Below are 21,182 nucleotides of genomic sequence, written 5' to 3'. Positions count from 1 at the left end.
CAGAAAATGTGAGGGCTTTTCCTCATCTAAATTTAGAATTGATACACAAAGGAAGTTACCACTCTTATTCTGGAAAAAAAAAAAAAAAAAATATATATATATATATATATATATATATATATATATATATTTAAAGAGCAAACCAGACTCTTCCTGGAATTTAGAACACCCAGTTGCTCATGCCACCTGCTTCAGTATGGACAGTGACACAGACCGCTACGTCAGGCAGCCTCACTGAGTACATCATGCTTATTTGCTGAACCTCCAGCCATCATTAATTTACTGGAAGAAAGCCCTTTTCAAAATAATATCTATCACATCAATTAAAACCAGACCTGAAAAGTTCCTGCCTTTTGTGACAATATCATGGAACTAGAGGGCATGATGCTGAGTGAAATAAGGGGAAAGAGAAACACTGCATGACCTCACCTATAGTGTAACATTAAAGGGTCAAACTCATGGCCACAGAGACTTAGGGTGGCTGCCAGGGTCTAGGCGTGGGGAAAAGGGAAAGATGATCGGCAGGTTCAAACTTCCAGTAATAAGATGGACACGTTCTGGGGGTCTGATACACAGCACAGTGATTGTAGCTAATGATACCTGTATGATATACTTGAAAGTTGCTAAGAGCATACGTCACCACGCAAAAAGAAATGGCAGTTATGTGATGTGGTGCAGGTTTAACTGACACTGTGGTGGTAATCATTTTGCAGTGTATCAGTGTATCAAAGCAAGACTGACCACCTTAAACTTGTTCTTTAGTCGCTAAGTCGTATCTGACTCTTTTGCGACCCCATAGACTGTACGCTGCTAGGTTCCTCTGTCCATGTGATTTCCCAGGCCAGAATACTGGAGTGGGCTGCCATTTCCTCCTCCAGGGCATCTTCCCAACCCAAGCACTAAGCCCACGTCTTGGCAGGCAATTCTCTACCACTGAGCCCTCCTTAAACTTACACAGTGTTATATGTCAACTGCATGCATGTGTGCTGAGTCACTTCAGTCACGTCTGACTCTTTGTGACCGTGTGGACCACAGCCTGTCAGGCTCCTCTGTCCACAGGATTCTCCAGGCAAGAATACTGGAGTGAGTTGCCATGCCCGTCTCCAGGGATCCTCCCAGCCCAGGGATTGAACCTGTGTCTCTTATGTCTCCTGTATTGGCAGGCAGTTTCTTTACCACTTGTGCCACGTTATACCTCAACAAAGCTGGTGGGAGTGATAACCTTGAAACATACTTGAAAAAGATAACCCATATAAAAGGGAGAAATATTTGCTAATAGTATATGCAATAAGAGCTTGCATCTAGAATATGGAAAAACTCCTACAACTCAACAGTAAAAAGTCAATCCACTTAAAAAGTGGGCCAAGGATATTAATAGCTACTTTCCCCAAAATGGACAATAAGTACATGAACATCCTAAGCCACAGGGAACCTTTACCCTCACCATCCTCGGTCTCTATAAAGTCATAGCACCTCAAAGCCCACCAGTCCTGCCATCAGAGAGGCTAGAATTTGTGTCCAGTTAAATCACTCACTAGCTATGTGGCTCAGCTTCAATTTCTTTGTCTACTATCTGAAGTCAGATAGTCCCTGTCAAAAGTCTGGGTAATACATAGGCTAGCATCTAGCACAATGTCTAATTCATAGTAAGTACCAATAAATCTACTGGAATGTAATAAAACTTCCCTACACACTAGAGAGATGATATGGATTAACGTTTCAGAATTAAGACAGGAGAGACCACTCAGGAAGGCAAGAGAGATTTACCAATAGCCAGACACCTGTTGCATATAGCCATTAACACTATTTTTCTTGAAGGTGGGGTGTTATAGATGGAACGGTGCCCACCAAAAAGATATTAAAGTCCTAACTCCCAGGGCCGTGAATGTGATTTATTTGGAAAGAGGTGACCTCACATCAAGGTGAGGTCATTAGGGTGGCCCCAATCCAACATGACAGGTGTCCATATAGAAAAGGGGAATTTAGACAGAGCCAGACAGGGACAGAGGGATGAGGATGGGAAGATACAGGGGGAGCACCACTGATAAGCCAAGGAAAGCTGAAGTGAGGAGACAGGCCTGGAACAGATTCTCCCTCACCAGCCTTGGAAGAAACCGCCCCTGCCAACACCTTGCTTTTGGATTTCCAGCCTCTGTGACTGGGAAATAGCACATTTCTGTTGTTGTTTAAACCAGCCAGTCTGCTGGCACTTTGTTAGAGCAGTCCTGTAAAGTGAATCCACAGGGGTAGACTAACTTAGTAACATGATACTAAGTACACCAACCTTTACAACCCCTTTCACACTATCCACTTAAATTTGCAATGCCTCACCTTCATCAGACCTTCTCTTGAAGGATCAGAGGTTCTTAGTACATCTTCAGTGGTCCACCAGGACTCCTTCACATAAACAGCCACAACTGAAAGAGAAAGCCAAGAGAAAATGATGAAGTGCACGTGGCCAGCAAAGGGGCAGTTTTATCAGCTTGCAGCCACTGTCAAGAAGCACAGGAAAGTTTACGTGTGAGGAAAGAGATGATGTTTCTCAGATGAGCTGTCTGAGAGCGCTGACCAGGACAGAGCGACCACTCTCACCTGGAAGGACTTCACAGGTGTCTGCAGAGATGGCCTGTTAACGACCCCAACACAGGATGTACCCCAGTGCTGTTGGATGCAAGAGGCTACACAGTAGTACTGACAAATTCAATGGGTGAGAATTACATTTTTTTTTTAAAGTCCAACTATATGACCCAACTTGGAACTCTGCAAATTTAGGCAAACCCAACATTATCTAAGGGCATGGAATGACCCCTTCATTATCCAGGGTGCTGGATTTGGCATTGGTTTCTTTTACATGCTTTTCTTTCATTCTCATGATGAAATTGACATCTGCATTCTTCTGAGGACACAGACATTCTGAGCAGGAAAGGCAATCAGCAAGGAGGGCTGAGCTCAGGCCCATCCCTCAGACCTGGGACTCCAAGCTTAATGCTCTTTCCAAGAGGCTGGAGATGGGTCAATTGTAGATGGGGCAAATTGTGCAGGGTTGGTGGGGATCTTTGTGTAAGAGAACTCTGGGGCTAGGACCTACAGGAGACGGAGGATAGAGACATCTCTCCTACCCCACTCCTACCCCCACGCTCTGAGACAGTCACTGAGACCTGTTGATTCCACCCACTCTGAGTTTGGACATGGGGGCTTCCCTGGCGGCTCAGACAATAAAGAATCCACCTGCAAGGCAGGAGACCTGAGTTTGACCCCTGGATCAGGAAGTTCCCCCGGAGAAGGGAATGGTTACCCACTCCAGTATTCTTGCCTGGAGAATACCATTGACAGAGAAGAATGGCAGGCTACAGTCCATGGGTTTGTAAAGAGTCAGACATGACTGAGCGACCAGCACCTGCTGCTTAGTAGAGATGATCCTGGAACACCCTCAATCTCACCAGGCCCCAGATGTCTCATTGGAACTACCCAGGCTGATGAGCCAAGGTGGCTGACAAGTTCGGATGAGGGTCAGGTGTGAAACACCCAGCACAGGGCTAGGCAGGTAGGAGCACTCAGCATCTGCTAATTAACACGCTAGTTCCTCCTTGCTCCTGCTGCAGCCGCCGGGTCCCATCATTCCACCTGCTGCCTCCCAACAGGATCCACCCCCTCCAGAGCCCCGGATGCCCGCTGGTCTGTCCCCACCTGGTCCCCTATCCCAGTTTCCCCTGCCAATCTTTCCATCCTGAGGGGCTGCTCCAAAGGCAAATCCAGTCACGGCCTCCACCTCTTATCTCCCAACAGGGCAGCTCTCCTTTCCTGGCTTTAAAAAATCACATTTTAAAACACTAAAGTCACCGTGGCTGCTTTCTGACTTTTTTTTTTAAGATTGTTTTTTAAAAGAAGTTTTAGGGCTTCCCTGGTGGTTCACTGGTAAAGAGTCTGCCCGCCAATGCAGGAGACATGGGGTTTGCTCCCTGATCCAGAAAGACCCCAAATGTTGCGGAGCAACTAAGCCCCTGCCCCACAGCTGGTGAGCCTGTGCTCTGGAGCCCAGAAGCCACAACCACTGAGCCCATGTGCTGTAGCTACTGAAGCCTGCATGCCCAGGAGCCCACGATCTGCAACAGGAGGAACCAGCGCAATGGGGAGCCTGCGCACCACAACGCGAGCAGCCCCCACTCTCCGCAACTAGAGAAAAGGCCATGCGGCAACAAAGACCCAGCACGGCCAAAAATAAACAAACACAATTATTTTAAAAAGCAAGTTAAGTGCTTTGAAAAGAGAGACAAGTTTTAGGTTCATGGCAAAATTGAGAGGAGCGAACAGAGATTTCTTATATTCCCCCTCCCCCCGACACACAACCCTTGTTATCATCATCCCCCACCAGCGTGGGACATTTGTGACAACCGGTGGACCTAAACTGACACTTCATGATCACCCAACCTTTCCATCAGGGTTCACTCTTGTACATTCTATGGGTTTGGACAAATGTATCATCACACATACCTATCACTACGATATCACACAGAGTATTTTTGTTGCCCTGAAAGTTCTCTGTGCTCTGCCTGCTCATCCCTTCTTACTACCTTCTACCCCTGGCAACCACTGATCTTTTTTCTGTCTCCATAGTTTTGCCTTTTCCAGAAGGTCATAGAGTTGGAGTCATACAGTATATAGCATTTTCAGATTAGTTTCTTCCTGATGCAAAGAACTGACTCATTGGAAAAGACCCTGATGCTGGGAAAGACTGAAGGTGGGAGGAGAAGAGGACAACAGAGGATGAAATGGTTGGATCGCATCACTGACTCAATGGACATGAGTTTGAGGAATCTCCGGGAGTTGGTGACGGACAGGGAAGCCTGGCGTGCCACAGTCCACGGGGTCGCAAAGAGCCAGGCATGACTGATTGACTGAACTAACAGTGAAATGCTTTTAAGGTTGCTCTATGTCTGTTCACGGGGCTTCTCTTATAGATCAGTTGGTAAAAGAATCCACCTATAATGCAGCAGACCCCAGTTCAATTCCTGGGTGGGGAAGATCCCCTGGAGAAGGGATAGGCTACCCACTCCAGTATTCTTGGGCTTCCCTTGTGGCTCAGCTGATAAAAAATCTGCCTGCAATGCAGGAGACCTGGGTTCGATCCCTGGGTTGGGAAGATCCCCTGGAGAAGGGAAAGGCTACCCACTCCAGTATTCTGGCCTGGAGAATTCCATGGACTGTATAGAGTTGGACATGACTGAGCAACTTTCACTTTCACATGTCTGTTCATGGGGCTTCCCAGGTGGCGCTAGTGGTCAAGAATCTGCCTGCCAATGCGGGAGACACAAGACACACGTGTTCTATCCCTGGGTCAGGAAGATCCCCTGGAGGAGGGCACAGCATCCCACTCCAGTATTCTCACCTGAAGAATTCCATGGACAAGAGCAGCCTGGGGGGCTACAGTCTAAGGGGTCACAAAGAGTCAGACACGACTGAGTGCATGTGTCTTTTCATAAAGACATAGATATTTCACAGCTCGAAATTATTTTCAGCACTGTATTCAGTGCTAAAATATTCCATTGTCTGAATGTACCACAGTTTAGTCCTCCTCCACTATCTTTTTATACTACTTTTATCGCCATTTTTATACCTGCTTCTCAAGACAGGTATCTGAGCCCCCAGGGGTCCAGGAGCCACAAGATAAAAAAAAAAAATACATCTTCCCAGTCAAATCTTTTTAGTTGGAAAATTGAAGGAAAACAACCCAGAGCAGAAAACAAAAGTCCCTTGAACATTTAACGTCAGGCTCAAGACTTTAAAATAAATTTTGTGAGACAATTGAGTTAAGCTGCCACCACCTTCCTCCCTATTCCTCTCTGCTCTTGGAGGAACTTAAGACCAAGTGATGACATTAGCTATTACTGAGCACTAACTCTGCACAGCCAGTTCCTTCTTTCCAAAACCCAATAGCATCTAATTCACTGTCAGTTTCATACCAGTGGTGAATTTTGTCTTCTCCAACAATAGTTCCAAAATTGATAGAGCTGACTGAGAGAGAGAAGAGCCAATTAAATGCTTGACATCTGCCTTCATTTATTCAACTAAATTCGTGCTCCAAATGGCACCTACTAGAACTTGCAGGAGGCTTATAAAACCATAAGGGTTATTTTCCTGCTTAACAAGGTGAATCAATAAAAGATGTTCCATTTACTAATATGGCATATTATTTGTAATACAGATGTTCAATTTACTGAGACAGTTTCAAACAGGAAATGTGTTACAACTTGGTGTTTGTGCGGTGCCTTGCAAAGTTTCCCGGGGCACTGCAGAGCATTAATTAGCCACACAAGTTGTCACAGACTAGATTGAATTTTTTTTCAAAACTAATCTTAAACTGTTAGGTATACATAACAATGAAGGTGAAGTCTGATCAAATTTAATAGGCTTAAAATGAATTGTCTCAAAAACGACTCTTGAAAAAAAATCAGCCTTCCAAAGAACAGCAGCTTTTGATCAGAAAAGCCTGCTACCTAGTCAAGAGGAGACAGGCAGGAGGAACAGGGCAGAGCCCTTGGAGAGAGGCTGTTTCCAGCTCAGCAGGACAAAAGGTGGGCCCTCGGGGGACTGCAGCCCTGCAGAGCAGCCTCAGGGCATCACTCCCGAGACACTGGGGCCAGCAGTTTCCGAGAGGCACAAAGTAGACACCGCACATCTGTAGTTTTAAAAGACAAACAGAATCCTGATCAGTAGCCTCTGGCTCTCCACCACGCAGGACCTGGGAGACAGGACCCCTGCAAAAGACTGAGCCGTGCTGACAGCAGTTGGCAGGGCACTGTGGGTGACAGGCCAGCCTCACTGCTCTGATTTAATGCCCGTCTCCCGTGAGTGACAGGTGACCACAAAGAAGATGCCAGTAATGGACTGTACTCTGTGACACCCCAAGGTTTCCCAAACAAGTTAAGACAATGAGGCTGACTCCCAGTGGTGTGGCTTCATCAAGGCTCAGCAGGATGAACTGAATTCAACTAGCTGGGGCTGAGTTTCCAGATGCACAAATGGCCCAGCTCCCCAGAGGCCGCTGAGTAAGTCTACATCCTTGCCCCTGGGAGTCGGTAGCCTGCAGAGAAGAGAGAGCTAAGCAAGCTGCTGCTATATGGGGCAGGATGTGACAGATGCTGGAATCGAGCTGGGAGCCAGAGTCCAGAGGACCCAGAGGAGGGGTCAGTTCTGCTGAGGGGCTGGGAAATTAGAAGACGCTTGCTCCTTAGAAGGAAAGCTATGATCAACCTAGACAGCATATTAAAAAGCAGAGACATTACTTTGCCAACAAAGGTCCATCTAGTCAAAGCTATGGTTTTTCCAGTAGTCACGTATGGATCTGAGAGTTGGACTATAAAGAAAGCTGAGGGCCAAAAAAGAATTGATGCTTTTGAACTGTGGTGTTAGAGAAGACTCTGAGAGTCCCTTGGACTGCAAGGAGATCCAACCAGTCCATCCTAAAGGAAATCAGTCCTGAATATTCATCGGAAGGACTGATGCTGAAACTGAAGCTCCAATATTTTGGCCACCTGATGCGAAGAGCTGATTTCACTAGAAAAGACCCTGATGCTGGGAAAGATTGAAGGTGGGAGGAGAAGGGGATGAGAGAGGATGAGATGGTTGGATGGCATCACTGACTCGATGGACATGAGTTTGAGTAAACTCCGGGACTTGGTGATGGACAAGAAGGCCTGGCATTGGGCCATGGGGTTGCAAAGAGTCGGACACAACTGAGCGGCTGAACTGAACTGAACTGGGAAAGCGTCCACAGGAAGTTGGCCAGATCAGGTTCTGGATCACCAGGTAAGGCGTCAGAACAGGCAGAGGCAACAGGCAAGGGCAGGGTAACCCTCGAGCAGAGGCACAGAGCCGTGCAGATCCAAGGCCACACTCAGGACACCTCAAGCAGTGTGCTGGGCGAGGCTTAAACACGGGAGAGGCAGAGGGGCAAACTGATTATAGCAACTTGCAGCAAACATGACTAACGTGTAGAAGCCCATCACTTCCCTACATGTCAGCAATGGACAAGTGGAATTTGAAACTACAAGCAATACTGTTTACATTAGCACCCCCCAAAAATGAGATACTTAGGCTTATACAAAATGAGATATATATTTTATACAAAATATGTATACAAGCTATACAAGGAAAATTATTTACAAAACTCTGATGAACAAAATCAAAGAAAAACTAAATAAGGAGATATTCTGTGTTTTTGAATAGGAAGCTTCAATAGTATCAAAATGCCAGTTCTTCCCAACTTGACTTATAGATGCAATACAATCCAAATGAAGATTCCAAGAAGTTATTTTATTGATTTCCCTGAAATATTCTGAGGTTTACAAAGAGAGGCAAAAGACGATACTAGAAGAGAACAGACTTGGAAAATGTATACTACCCAACTTCAAGATCGTGGTAACCCAGACAGTATGGTATCAGGAGAACAGACAGATCAATGGAACAGAATGTAGACCCCAGAAACAGACCTACATGAACATAATCTACTTCTATTTAGTCAACTTTTACAGAGGAGTTGGAGAAGGAAATGGCAACCCACTGCAGTATTCTTGCTTGCAGAATCCCATGGACAGAGGAGCCTGGAGGGCTGCAGTTCATGGGGTCGCAAAGAGTCAGACATGACTGAGCACACACGCATGATGGAAGAGCAAGTGAACACAGAACACAGACAGTCTTTCTAACAAATGATGCTGGAACAAATGGACATCCACGTGCTGAGAAATAAATCTCAACACATAACTTCCACTCTTCACAGACGCCACCCCTCAAACATAAACCAGTGCCAACAGAGAGCAGGAAACATGAAGCACTTTGGACACGGCCCTGTGGACCTGGTGTAGGGAGAAGACAGACTTCAGTGCCAGGCGGGGCTCAGAGTCCAGCTTCTTCAATCACTAGCAGCATGACCTTTACCCCCTGGCCTACCTTGGGTCCCCCATCTGTCGTATGGAGCCCTCAACATCCTCTTAACCTGCCTTTACAGTTTTGCTGAAAGAGCTCACTTCACTCAACTGCTTTACTCAAAGTGTCTGAAGCTTTTCAGTCATTTCCAAAGACTTCCTCCACCTGCTTCAAGTGTTGCTCTGGGATTCCAAAGAAGTATGAAAAGCCGTGGTTATTTGCTGGCTTTTGTCAGGGACACAATGGAAGCTCGTGCTAACACCCTATTTCTTCCTGGGAGCTCCCTTGCCAATCTTCCTGCTCCGGTTTGCATGGGAAAGGTCTGCCTTTCTGCCTCACCTTGACCACTACCATCCTGTCCGCCACCTCCCAGTGTGAGTGGGGACACGTTCCTACCCACCACGCTTGGTCCTTTTCCATCGGGGCACGTTAGCCGACTGTCATGTTCTTTGCTTCCTCCTTCCAGGCTTGTGAGGACACACCACACCTGATCAAGGCACACACTTTCACCTGCCCAGGAGCTCCCAAGATTTTTAAACCTTTCCCCTTGCCTAAGATTTCTTAATGGAGCTAAATCCTTTTTTATTTAAATGTCTTTAAATAAAACAATCACCTTTTAAAAGTTGGGTGAGGGAGGCTGGTGGCCACCCGTCACCTTGCACCGGGGCGCTGCGGCAGTGGGGAGCTCTCCTGAGAAGGACTTGGAAGAGCAAGGAGCAGCTCTGCAAGGATCAATGACCTTGGCGGGGGCGGTGGCCCGTGCGCCCTGCTTGCTGGGCCCCCTCATCTGCCAGCACCGAGGACAGGGGAGCAGCAGGGTGGTTCAAGGCACTCCAGAGGCCGCAGTTCTGAAGCCCACGGTGCTCATCCAACCCACATGTTGAGTAGCTCCTGTGAACACTGCACATCATAAAGCCACCAGAGGAATGCAAGTTAGACTCTGTCTTAAGACACTTACAACCTGGACGAGGAGACAGCACCCGGGACATAAAGCACCTCCGGCCAGGGAGGCCTCTGGGGCCACACCCTACAGACCATCAGTGGCCACCATGCCTCAGAGGAGGAGAGGAACAGGCTACTATTACTGTCTTAAAGTAATAATATTCTCCAGAACCACATGTCCAAGCATCTACCAAGCACCTGGCTGTTTTATTTTCTCAGATGAGGCTCAGAGGGGTTAGGAAACTCAAAGTCAAGTGCCTGCAAACAGCAGTGTTGGGACTGGACATGAACCGGCTCTCACTGGTTCCAGAAGCCAGCTCTAACCACTATACTCCAGGTGCAGAATGGACAGAGAGATGGAGGACAGAGCCAGGACCAGGCCCTGAGAAGGTCGGAAGAGTAGGGAAGACAGAGATGAGAGGAGAGGTGAGGATGTGGCAAGGCAAGACATTGATGAGCAAGGGGAGGCCGACAGGAAAGATCTTAACACAGTGAAGCTCGCCCTGCACTTTGCGATGGGAAGGAGGCGGTCATTTATGCAACAGGCGCTTGACACCAGGGACCCAGGACAGAAGACACTGCTCAACAAGAGCAAGACAGGCCACCAGGCGAGGACCGAACACGCCATGACCAGCACCCAAGATGTGAGCAGCATCAGACACCCGCTCAAGGCCTGTGTCTTCATCCACTCTTCCTGCTGTGACAGACACCATGGATGACAACACAGATTTACTTCTCACACTTGTGGAGGCTGGAAGTCTGAGATCATGGTCAGGCTCTGATGAGAGCCTTCTGGGTCACAGACAGCCAACTTCTCACTGTGTCCTTACGTGGCAGAAGGGAAAAGGAAGGCCTCTGGGGTCTCTTTGGTAAGGGCGCTAATCCCATTTGAAAGAGCCCCACCCTCAAGACCAAAGCACATCCCAAAGGCCCCACATCCCAACCCTGTCACCTGGTTGAGGATTTCAGCACATAAACTTGGTGGGTGACACAGACATTCAGACTATAGCAAGCTGTCTGGAAGGGCAGAGTACCAAGAACAGGCATGAGCCAGCCTAGGTTCTGATGCTGGGGTACCTGGGGAGCAGGCTGAGGTATTGGCATTGTAATAGGTCTCTGGAGGAGTCCAATCAATGAGAGACATGATCAGAGTGGTGGTTTACGAAAAGAACATGTAGGTTGGGCCCAGGTGGGAAGAATTAGCCCTTTTGCAATTAAGAAGAACAAAAACACTGCTTGAGAAGATCACACTGGATTCGGGGGTGGGTTAAGGCTGCAGCCAGGGAGGACAGTGGGAGGGTATGAAGATCCAGCCAAGAAGTAAGGAAAGGCTGAGCTCAGCAGTCACGCTGCCGGGGAGGGGGAGGTCTGGGGGGCAGGGAAGACCACCTGTGAGCCAATCTGGCCCTAAGGCAGAAGAGACAGGGGAGGTGAGGCTTGAGCAGAAGGAAGTGGGTGCTTCACCAGGAGGGAGTAAGGATGAAGGAGAGGCGTGAGGGTTCCTGTCCTGAAAAGCCTGTTAGATAGCGAGGTCAGGGTGGCCAGCAGGATACACAACCCAAGCTGAGCAGAGTCAGAGAAGGTCCATGCCCCACACCATCACAGGAGCCCAGGAGGGAGGAGTTTTCACGTGTGTGTGTGTGTATGCAAGCTCACAAACACACACACCCCTTGCATGCGTACTATGTAGCTTCTTTGCGACCCCATGGACTGTAGCCCACCAGGCTCCTCTGTCCAGGGGATTCTCCAGGCGAGAGTACTGGAGTGAGCTGTCATGCCATCCTCCAGGGGGTCTTCCCGACCCAGGGATCAAACCCTCACCTCTTATGTCTCCTGCATTGGCAGGTGGGTTTTTTACCACCAGTGCCACCAGGGAAGCCCTCATACCCCTTGCCTCCCCGTGATGACTGCCAGTTGTTCAGGTACTGGCCCCTGGTCCCCACTTCTCCCATCGCAGCTGAAGGAACTTCATGCAGGTCTGCCGGCTGCCCCCCACCCTCCTGCCTTGGTTGCTCCTCCAGAGTCTAAGCCACCACTGCCTTGTTACAAATCTAAGAAATATGTAGTTCCCCCAAAATAGAGCACAGTTAAACCAAAGTGACAGGCCATCTTCCCGAAAGCAAAATACACGTAGGAAAAAAATGCTGAAAAGTCCTGGCAGAGGACAGCGCATAAACACATTCCAAGGCATTGCATGACTTTTATGCAACAGCGACTGGGCCGGTCAATAATCTGAGGGGAGGGGAAAAATATACGAGTTGACATGGCAACTGTCACATCGCATTACTCGGGCTACCATTTCCTTACAGATGTCTTCCTTAAAGGAAAACACTTCCCCACACGCCCTGTGAACTCGGGCGCCTCTCTGCCAGGGAGTAGGGAACATCTGGTTTGCCTTGTATCCGCATCAGCCTCCCTGTGGGTCTCAGGCCCTTCTTGCTTTCAGCAACTTGGTTTCCATGAGTGGAGATTTTAACTCAAGGAAGATGGAGTGAGATGGGGATGCCTGGATGCTGAGGCCCAGCTGGACTACGGGGTGTTGGAGGTAGAAAGAAACCTACTCTGGAGCTAGTCTATCTAGGAAAGGCATTTTCAAAAATCACAGGCTGCACCCAGGCCAGCATAGCACATTTCTCAGGCCTGGGGAAGCAGAGAGAAGTGCAGACAGCCCAAGCTATAGTGGTAAAACCCTCAGATGACTCAAAGAAGCACCTCCCAGCCCAGACAATGGCTCCATCCTTGACACTCAGAATATTTTCCTTGGAGCTTCCCTGTTTTCCAAATACCATCAGTCCCTTGGTAAGAATGACATGTCTCTGTTTGTGGGATGCTGTTTTCCCCTACACTGACATCCAGCTCACAGTAAGTGCCATAAATTAACAGGGAATGAAGAAGGAAATCCCAAACAATAGCCAACATGTGTTCCCAAAACCCAGTGCTGTCACTGCAAATAGCTCTTCAATCTGCACCCGTCATGGCCCAAGGAAAACAGAACTCCTGTGATTTCCAGCACGGAGCTCTCTTAGAGCTTCTGTGAAGGCAGGTCCTGCTCAACCTGGGGGCAGCCTGACGCGCCCCCCCACCCCACGCTTGCCCAAACACACGGGTAGCTCAGCCACCAGGCAGAGCAGGTGCTTAAATTGAGGCTGAATTTCTGAGGCTCTTTTCCCCCAAACTGGCAAGCCCATGCAAGTGGGATGGCCACTTGTAGAAGGCAGGAGGATGGGACCCATTTAAAGGTGATGCCTTCCTCCACATTATCTAAAAGGCAAGCATAAAGGCATAAAAGATCAACATTCATGGAACGATAGGAAGCTGCACCAAGGAGGCTGCTCACCAGGTGGTCCCTGGACCCGTGAGTCTGCGGGGGTCATCACACTTCAAAGCCAGGAAACCTGCGGTTACTTCTCCGCATACCAAGTCAGCAAGCCTCTCCTCCACTCCCACCACATTAGCCTGCTTTTCCCAGAGAGACAAAAATCACTTCACCGACTCACATCTGTAGGCTCACTCTGCAAACAGCGCTGGGTTTGGCCCCATCCCTCCCACCCACCGGGAGGCCTGACGTCTCCCTCAAGGCACCCAGGGAGCCAGGAGCTGCTCTGGCCGGGTCCCCTCTCCCTGAAGCTCAGAGATTCACAGTTCCTCCCCCACTCCCCCTTCCCTGGTGACTCAAATAGTAAAGAATCTGCCTGCAATGCGGAAGACCAGGTTCGATCCCTGGGTCAGGAAGATCCCCCGGAGAAGGGCATGGCAACCCACTCCAGTAGCCTTGCCTGGGAAATCCCATGGACAGAGGAGCCTGGTGGGCTATAGTCAATGGGGTTGCAGACAGTCAGAGACGACCTTCACTTTCTTATCCCCACTCCCATCTTGTGGTCTTCCCCCCCAGCTCCTGCTCACAATCTCTGCCGCCTGCTCAGGGGTGGGGAACGTCCTAGAAAGACCCTTCCGTTCCTACAGAAGTTCCCTGGGCCTCTCGGGGCACACCTCGCTCCCCCACCCCACTGCCCACCCTTGGTGACCCACCACCCACCTGCCCCAAACACAGCCCAGACAAAGCCTGGCCCTGGGCCCACCGTGTCGCAATCCCCGCCCAGCCCACGACAGCCACCGGGAAGGCGGCTCCTCAGCGGCTCTGGTTTCAACTGAATGTTTGCCTTGGCTCTTGCTGTCACTGCAGGCCTAGAATGGGCACGCTTTTCCAGGAAAAAATCATCATTTTTTGATTCCCTGCTTGTTTTTCTCAGGGTGCACATGACATGCAATCACCAAAAACCGTAAATAAATTAGCAGCAATTTGAAGGATGAGTGTTATGCTTGGTCACAAAATGTCCTGGAGGCAAGCTGGGGGGAGCGATGTTCCAATCAGGGAAGCCAGCATGTGGTAACAAACACAAACATCTTCCCCCCTGGCCCGGCCTACTCCCCTTCTCCTCAAGGACCCTGCTTTCCATTTCTCAGCCGTGCCGCCTCCCCTGCAGCTCACCCCGCTCCCTCCAGGAAGAAAGAGCCAGGAAAGACTGCAGAGCGGTGTGCAGCTGGGACCCGGTCCATGCCCAGACCCCGCCTCCTATTTGACAGCCCCCAGGCCCTGCAGACAAGCTCAGGTTGCCCTCACCCCAAGCGTTTCCTTCCCGATCACCTAGCATCGTGGGCAGTATCACTGATTCAGGCCGGAGCCCAAGTGTCTCCTGAATTCCCCTCCTGCCCGCTCCAGTCCATCCCAAACCCTGGTGTTTCCATCGGGTGAGCCCTCAGCACCCTCCTCTGGGCGCCCCCAGCCTCCTGGACCCCCAACACTTGTCCTTCCCTCTCTCCACCCTCTCTTCTGATCATGACTAAGACATTCCGCGAAGGGCTGAGATCCAAAGGCAGGAAGCTCCCTCCCGCCCCAGTCCCTACCCAGCCTCCATAACATCACCAGGCATCTTGCCAACTCCCCCATCACGGCCTCCCCAACAGTCAGGGGCCAGAAGCGTAGAGAAGGCATTAAGAAAAGTGAAAAAAAGTGAAACTGCTAGTCACGCAGTCGGATCCAACTCTCTGTGACCCCATGGACGGTAGCCCGCTAGGCTCCTCTGTCCATGGGATTCTCCAGGCAAGAACACTGGAGTGGGCAGCCTGGGGATTTTTCCTGACCCGGAGTGCGAACCCAGGTCTCCTGCATCGCAGCCAGATTCTTTACTGTCTGAGCCACCAGGGTCTCCCAGGCTTTATGAAAGTAAACTTCAAAACATTCAGAGAAGGGGGCCAGCGAGACTCAGGGCCAGAGTCACAAGGTGGGGCACTTCTTGGGGTGAGGGGGGCCTCCCCTCTGGATCCCTGGGGCCTCCATGGGTGCTGCTTCAGGCCCAGAGAGCCCAGCCCTGCAGGGCAGAGAAACGGCTATGTGCCCACTGCGTGCCCACCAGCCAGCTGGACGCTGGGAGAGAGGAGAGGTCGCAGTGAGCGGGCAGTGGAGAACTTCTCAGGCCTCCTACCTTCTGCATTGGCCAGACGGGCACTTCCCTGACAAGGACTCCATGCTCCTGCTACACCTCACAATACTCAAGAGTCCCTGTATTCTGGAAACTTCTGTAGCACTGTGGCATTGGGTCTCTGACATGTGACTCAGTTACAGGCTGCCATTTTTAATAAGCCTCTGGACTTTCTTTGTCCTGCCTTCTAATCATCAACTACTAGGTTTTATAAGGGAGGAAAAAAGACAACAAACAAACAGATATCATTCAGGAGAGCTGAAAAAAAGTCTGACAAATTTCCTGACAAGGAAAACAGGAAGAGAGCCTCTAAGAAAAGTTTACACGTGGCTTAGGAGCCCTCAGAGAGCTTCCATCAGAAAGGGCAAATGCTAAAAAGGATGAGCATCAAGGATAGAAGAGGACCCCCCACGGCCAAGGTCCCCAGGCGCAGCACAGTCCTATAAGATCAAAGTATGAAAAAGCAGGCAGGGAGGAAGTTCAGGCAGGCCAGGAAGACGGTCAAGGAAACAGGAGACCTCCCTGGGGAGGCTGCTCAGACAGAGGAGAGAGCCTGAGGCAGAAACCCGCCTTAGCCAGAGGCGCTAAGGGCCACAGGGAAGCCTCTTCACAGAAAGGTGACAATGGTGGTTTAGTCACCAAGGCGTGTCTGATTCATGCAATCCCAGGCTCCTCTGTCCATGGGATTTCCCAAGCAAGAATACTGGAGTGGGTTGCTATTTCCTTCTCCAGGGGATCTTCCCAACCCAGAGATCGAACCCAGGTCTCCTGCATTGCAGGCAGATTCTTTACCAACTGAGTTACCAGAAGGCTCTTCACTGGGAAGGTGAAGGCCTCCAAATTAGGAGTGGGAAGTTGGAAATAGTGGAAAGGCAATGGACTGCATTAGCTGGTTTTACATGCCAGTCAGGATGGCTGCTATCCAAAAGTCTACAAGCAATAAATGCTGGAGAGGGTGTGGAGAAAAGGGAACCCTCTTACACTGTTGGTGGGAGTGCAAACTAGTACAGCCGCAATGGAGAACATTGTGGGGATTTCTTAAAAAACTGGAAATAGAACTGCCATATGACCCAGCAATCCCACTTCTGGGCATACACACCGAGGAAACCAGATCTGAAAGAGACACGTGCACCCCAATGTTCATCGCAGCACTGTTTATAATAGCCAGGACATGGAAGCAACCTAGATGCCCATCAGCAGACGAATGGATAAGGAAGCTGTGGTATATATACACCATGGAATATTACTCAGCCATTAAAAAGAACTCATTTGAATCAATTCTAATGGGATGGATGAAACTGGAGCCCGTTATACAGAGTGAAGTAAGCCAGAAAGACAAAGACCAATACAGTATACTAACGCATATATATGGAATTTAGAAAGATGGTAACGATAACCCTATATGCAAAACAGAAAAAGAGACACAGATGTACAGAACAGACTTTTGGACTCTGTGGGAGAAGGCAATGGTGGGATGTTTTGAGAGAACAGCATCAAAACATGTATATTGTCAAGGGTGAAACAGATCATCAGCCCAGGTTGGATGCATGAGACAAGTGCTCGGGGCTGGTACACTGGGAAGACCCAGAAGGATCGGGTGAGGAGGGAGGTGGGAGGGGGGTCGGGATGGGGAACACATGTAAATCCATGGCTGATTCATGTCAGTGTATGGCAAAAACCACTACAATATTGTAAAGTAATTAGCCTCCAACTAATAAAAATAAATGGAAAAAAAAAGTATAAGCCTCTAGGCTCAATGAATGTACATCTCAAGGGCCAGAAGTTCTGCAAATGAGAAGTTGTAACCTTTACTCACTTAGAGCATGAGACGCTGCAAGGGGCTAGAGAGACGCATGAGCCAGTGCTGCTCTGGCATGTGAGCGGAGGTGCAGGCCTTGGAACTCATGCCTGGCTCCTGAACCTCTCTGCCTCACAATGCTCTGGAGTGAATTATGGAAGATGGTCTCTAAGTACCCAAGAAAAGAACGACCAGAAAAGACAAATTGGCTTTTCTGATTAGTGTTCTAGGCTGGTGTTAGGAGAATAATGAAATAGAAGACATCTTAATTTCAGCAGCCAGATTTTCATCGGTTCTTAACTGCAGGTATAGTGGGCTACAGTCCATGGGGTTCTAAGAGTTGGACACAACTTAGTGACTAAATCACCATCATACCTATTATAAAGTCTCCTGACATTTTCTGAATGTCTCTTGAAATGTATACTAAATAATGGGTTGGAAATGTGTTTTGTGGTATAATGACTACAAATAAACTAATAATGAATTTTAATAAGCATTACTTAAATACTTGTATTAAGAATAAAGAATGCACACCTTTAGAACTTCAAATGATATTAACTATACAGCCAGAAGGAAGAGTTACTATAACTGGATGAAAGGACTTATTCTTCATACAAAGTTTTCTTAGATTTAACACCAAAAGCAACAAAAGAACAACAAAAAATAGACAAATATGATATAAAAATTTTAAACTTTTGTGTTTCTAAGGATACCATCTAGAAGGTAAAAAGATAACTCACAGAAAAGGAGAAAATTTTTATAAATCTGATAAGGGACTTGTATCTAAAATATACAAAGAATTCACACAACTCAATTGCAAAAAATAAACAAATAATGTGGTTAAAAAATGGGCAGAGGATCAGAGTGATACTGTGGTTTACATTAAGAAATATATATATATATATTTTGGAGAAGGCAAAGGCACCCCACTCCAGTACTCTTGCCCGGAAAATCCCATGTACGGAGGAGCCTGGTAGGCTGCAGTCCATGGGGTCGCTAAGAGTCGGACACGACTGAGCGACTTCACTTTCACTTTTCACTTTCGTGCATTGGAGAAGGAAATGGCAACCCACTCCAGTGTTCTTGCCTGGAAAATCCCAGGGACGGGGGAGCCTGGTGGCCTGCTGTCTATCGGGTCGCACAGAGTCGGCCACGACTGAAATGACTTAGCAGCAGCAGCAGCATATATATATTTGGTCTTTGACCCATTTCTGGCACAGTACTCCTAAAATCCTTGAAACTTCTTAAGTGATGAGAGCTGGGAGTGAGTGAGTGAAAGTCATTCAGTTGTGTCCAACTCTTTGCAACCCAGGAATTCCCCAGGCCAGAATACTGGAGTGGGTAGCCTTTCCCTTCTCCAGAGGATCTTCCCAACTAAGGGACTGAACCCAGGTCTCCCATATTGCAGGCAGATTCTTTACCAGCTGAGCTACAAGGGAAGCCCGAGAATACTGGAATGGGTAGTCAATCCCTTCTCCAGGGGATCTTCCTGACCCAGGAATCAAACCGGGGTCTCCTGCATTGCAGGTGGATTCTTTACCAACTGAGCTATCAGGGAAGCCCTGAGAACAGGGAAGGTGTCGCTTATTATATTAATGAGGTGATTTTTGGACCCACCTAAGGATGAACTCCTTATTGCCAAATTCAGACTTAAATTGAAGAAAGTAGGGAAAACCACTAGACCGTTCAAGTATGACCTAAATCAAATCCCTTATGACTATACAGTGGAAGTGATAAATAGATTTAAGGGACTAGATCTGATAGACAGAGTGCCTGATGAACTATGGACGGAGGTTTGTGACATTGTACAAGAGACAGGGATCAAGACCATTCCCATGGAAAAGAAATGCAAAAAGGCAAAATTATTGCCTGAGGAGGCCTTACAAATAGCTGTGAAAAGATGAGAAGCAAAAAGCAAAGGAGAAAAGGAAAGATATTCCCATTTGAATGCAGAGTTCCAAAGAATAGCCAGGAGAGAAAAGAGGTGGCAAGGATACACAGAAGGACTGTACAAAAAAGATCTTCATGACCCAGATAATCACGATAGTGTGACCACTCACCTAGAGCCAGACATCCTGGAATGTGAAGTCAGGTGGGCCTTAGAAAGCATCACTATGAACAAAGCTAGTGGAGGTGATGGAATTCCAGTTGAGCTATTTCAAATCCTGAAAGATGATGCTGTGAAAGTGCTGCACTCCGTATGCCAGCAAATTTGGAAAACTCAGCAGCGGCCACAAGACTGGAAAAGGTCAGTTTTCATTCCAGTCCCAAAGAAAGGCAATCCCAAAGAATGCTCACACTACTGCACAATTGCACTCATCTCACACGCTAGTAAAGTAATGTTCAAAATTCTCCAAGCCAGGCTTCAGCAATACGCAAACCGTGAACTTCCAGATGTTCAAGCTGGTTTTAGAAAAGGCAGAGGAACCAGAGATCAAATTGCCAACATCCGCTGGATCATCCAAAAAGCAAGAGAGTTCCAGAAAAACATCTATTTCTGCTTCATTGACTATGCCAAAGCCTTTGACTGTGTGGATCACAATAAACTGTGGAAATTCTGAAAGAGATGGGAATACCAGACCACCTGACCTGCCTCTTGAGAAACCTATATGCAGGTCAGGAAGCAACAGTAAGAACTGGACATGGAACAACAGACTGGTTCCAAATAGGAAAAGGAGTACGTCAAGGCTTGTCACCCTGCTTATTTAACTTATATGCAGAGTACATCATGAGAAACGCTGGGCTGGATGAAGCACAAGCTGGAATCAAGATTGCTGGGAGAAATATCAATAACCTCAGATATGCAGATGACACCACCCTTATGGCAGAGAGTGAAGAGGAACTAAAAAGCCTCTTGATGTAAGTGAAAGAGGAGAGTGAAAAAGTTGGCTTAAAGCTTAACATTCAGAAAACTAAGATCGTGGCATCTGGTTCCATCACCTCATGGGAAATACATGGGGAGACAGTGGAAGCAGTGTCAGACTATTTTTGGGGGCTCCAAAATCACTGCAGATGGTGATTGCAGCCATGAAATTAAAAGATGCTTACTCCTTGGAAGGAAAGTTATGACCAACCTAGATAGCATATTAAAAAGCAGAGACATTACTTTGCCAACAAAGGTCTGTCTAGTCAAGGCTATGGTTTTTCCAGTGGTCATGTATGGATGAGAGTTGAACTGTGAGGAAAGCTGAGTGCTGAAAAATTGATGCTTTTGAACTGTGGCGTTGGAGAAGACTCTTGAGAGTCCCTTGGACTGCAAGGAGATCCAACCAGTCCATCCTGAAGATCAGTCCTGGGTGTTCATTGGAAGGACTGATGCTGAAGCTGAAACTCCAATACTTTGGCCACCTCATGCGAAGAGTTGACTCATTAGAAAAGACCCTGATGCCAGGAGGGATTGGGGGCAGGAAGAGAGGGGATGACAGAGGATGAGATGGCTGGATGGCACCACCGACTCGATGGACATGAGTTTGAGTAAACTCCGGGAGTTGGTGATGGACAGGGGGGCCTGGCGTGCTGCGATTCATGGGGTCGCAAAGAGTCAGACACAACTGAGTGACTGAACTGAACTGAAGGATGGGACCTGGAGAAGGCAATGGCACCCCACTCCAGTGCTCTTGCATGGAAAATCCCATGGATGGAGGAGCCTGGTAGGCTACAGTCCATGGGGTCACCAAGAGTTGGACACAACTGAGCGACTTCCATTTCATTTTTCACTTTCATGCATTAGAGAAGGAAATGGCAGCCCACTCCACTATTCTTGCCTGGAGAATCCTGTGGATGGAGGAGCCTGGTGGGCTGCTGTCCATAGGGTCGCACAGAGTCGGACATGACTGAGGTGACTTATCATCATATCAAGGATGGGACCTGGGCTTCCCTCATGGCGTATATGGTAAACCATCTGCCTGCAATGCAGGAGACCTGGGCCCAATCCCTGGGTCGGAAAGATCCCTTGGGGAAGGAAATGGCTACCTACTTCACTATTCTTGCCTGGAGAATTCCATAGACAGAGGAGCCTGGCAGGCTACAGTCCATGGGGT

General features: G+C 48.3%; 1 protein-coding gene across 4 annotated transcripts in view; it reads right to left on the bottom strand.

The window, feature by feature from the left end:
- Nucleotides 1-21,182, bottom strand: part of FAM169B (Protein) — an 86,978-nt gene that overhangs the window by 36,612 nt on the left and 29,184 nt on the right. For all 4 annotated transcript variants that reach the window (XM_070478176.1, XM_070478177.1, XM_070478174.1 and 1 more), the window contains exon 4: nucleotides 2,332-2,417. In XM_070478176.1, coding sequence (XP_070334277.1) covers nucleotides 2,332-2,417 — 86 coding nt within the window. The remainder of the gene's footprint in view (nucleotides 1-2,331; nucleotides 2,418-21,182) is intronic.

This window comes from Odocoileus virginianus, chromosome 16 (assembly GCF_023699985.2).
Source record: "Odocoileus virginianus isolate 20LAN1187 ecotype Illinois chromosome 16, Ovbor_1.2, whole genome shotgun sequence".
NCBI classification, from domain to species: domain Eukaryota; kingdom Metazoa; phylum Chordata; class Mammalia; order Artiodactyla; family Cervidae; genus Odocoileus; species Odocoileus virginianus.
The sequence above is the reverse complement of the archived record's forward strand: the minus strand, read 5'-3'. Positions and strand labels throughout refer to the sequence as shown.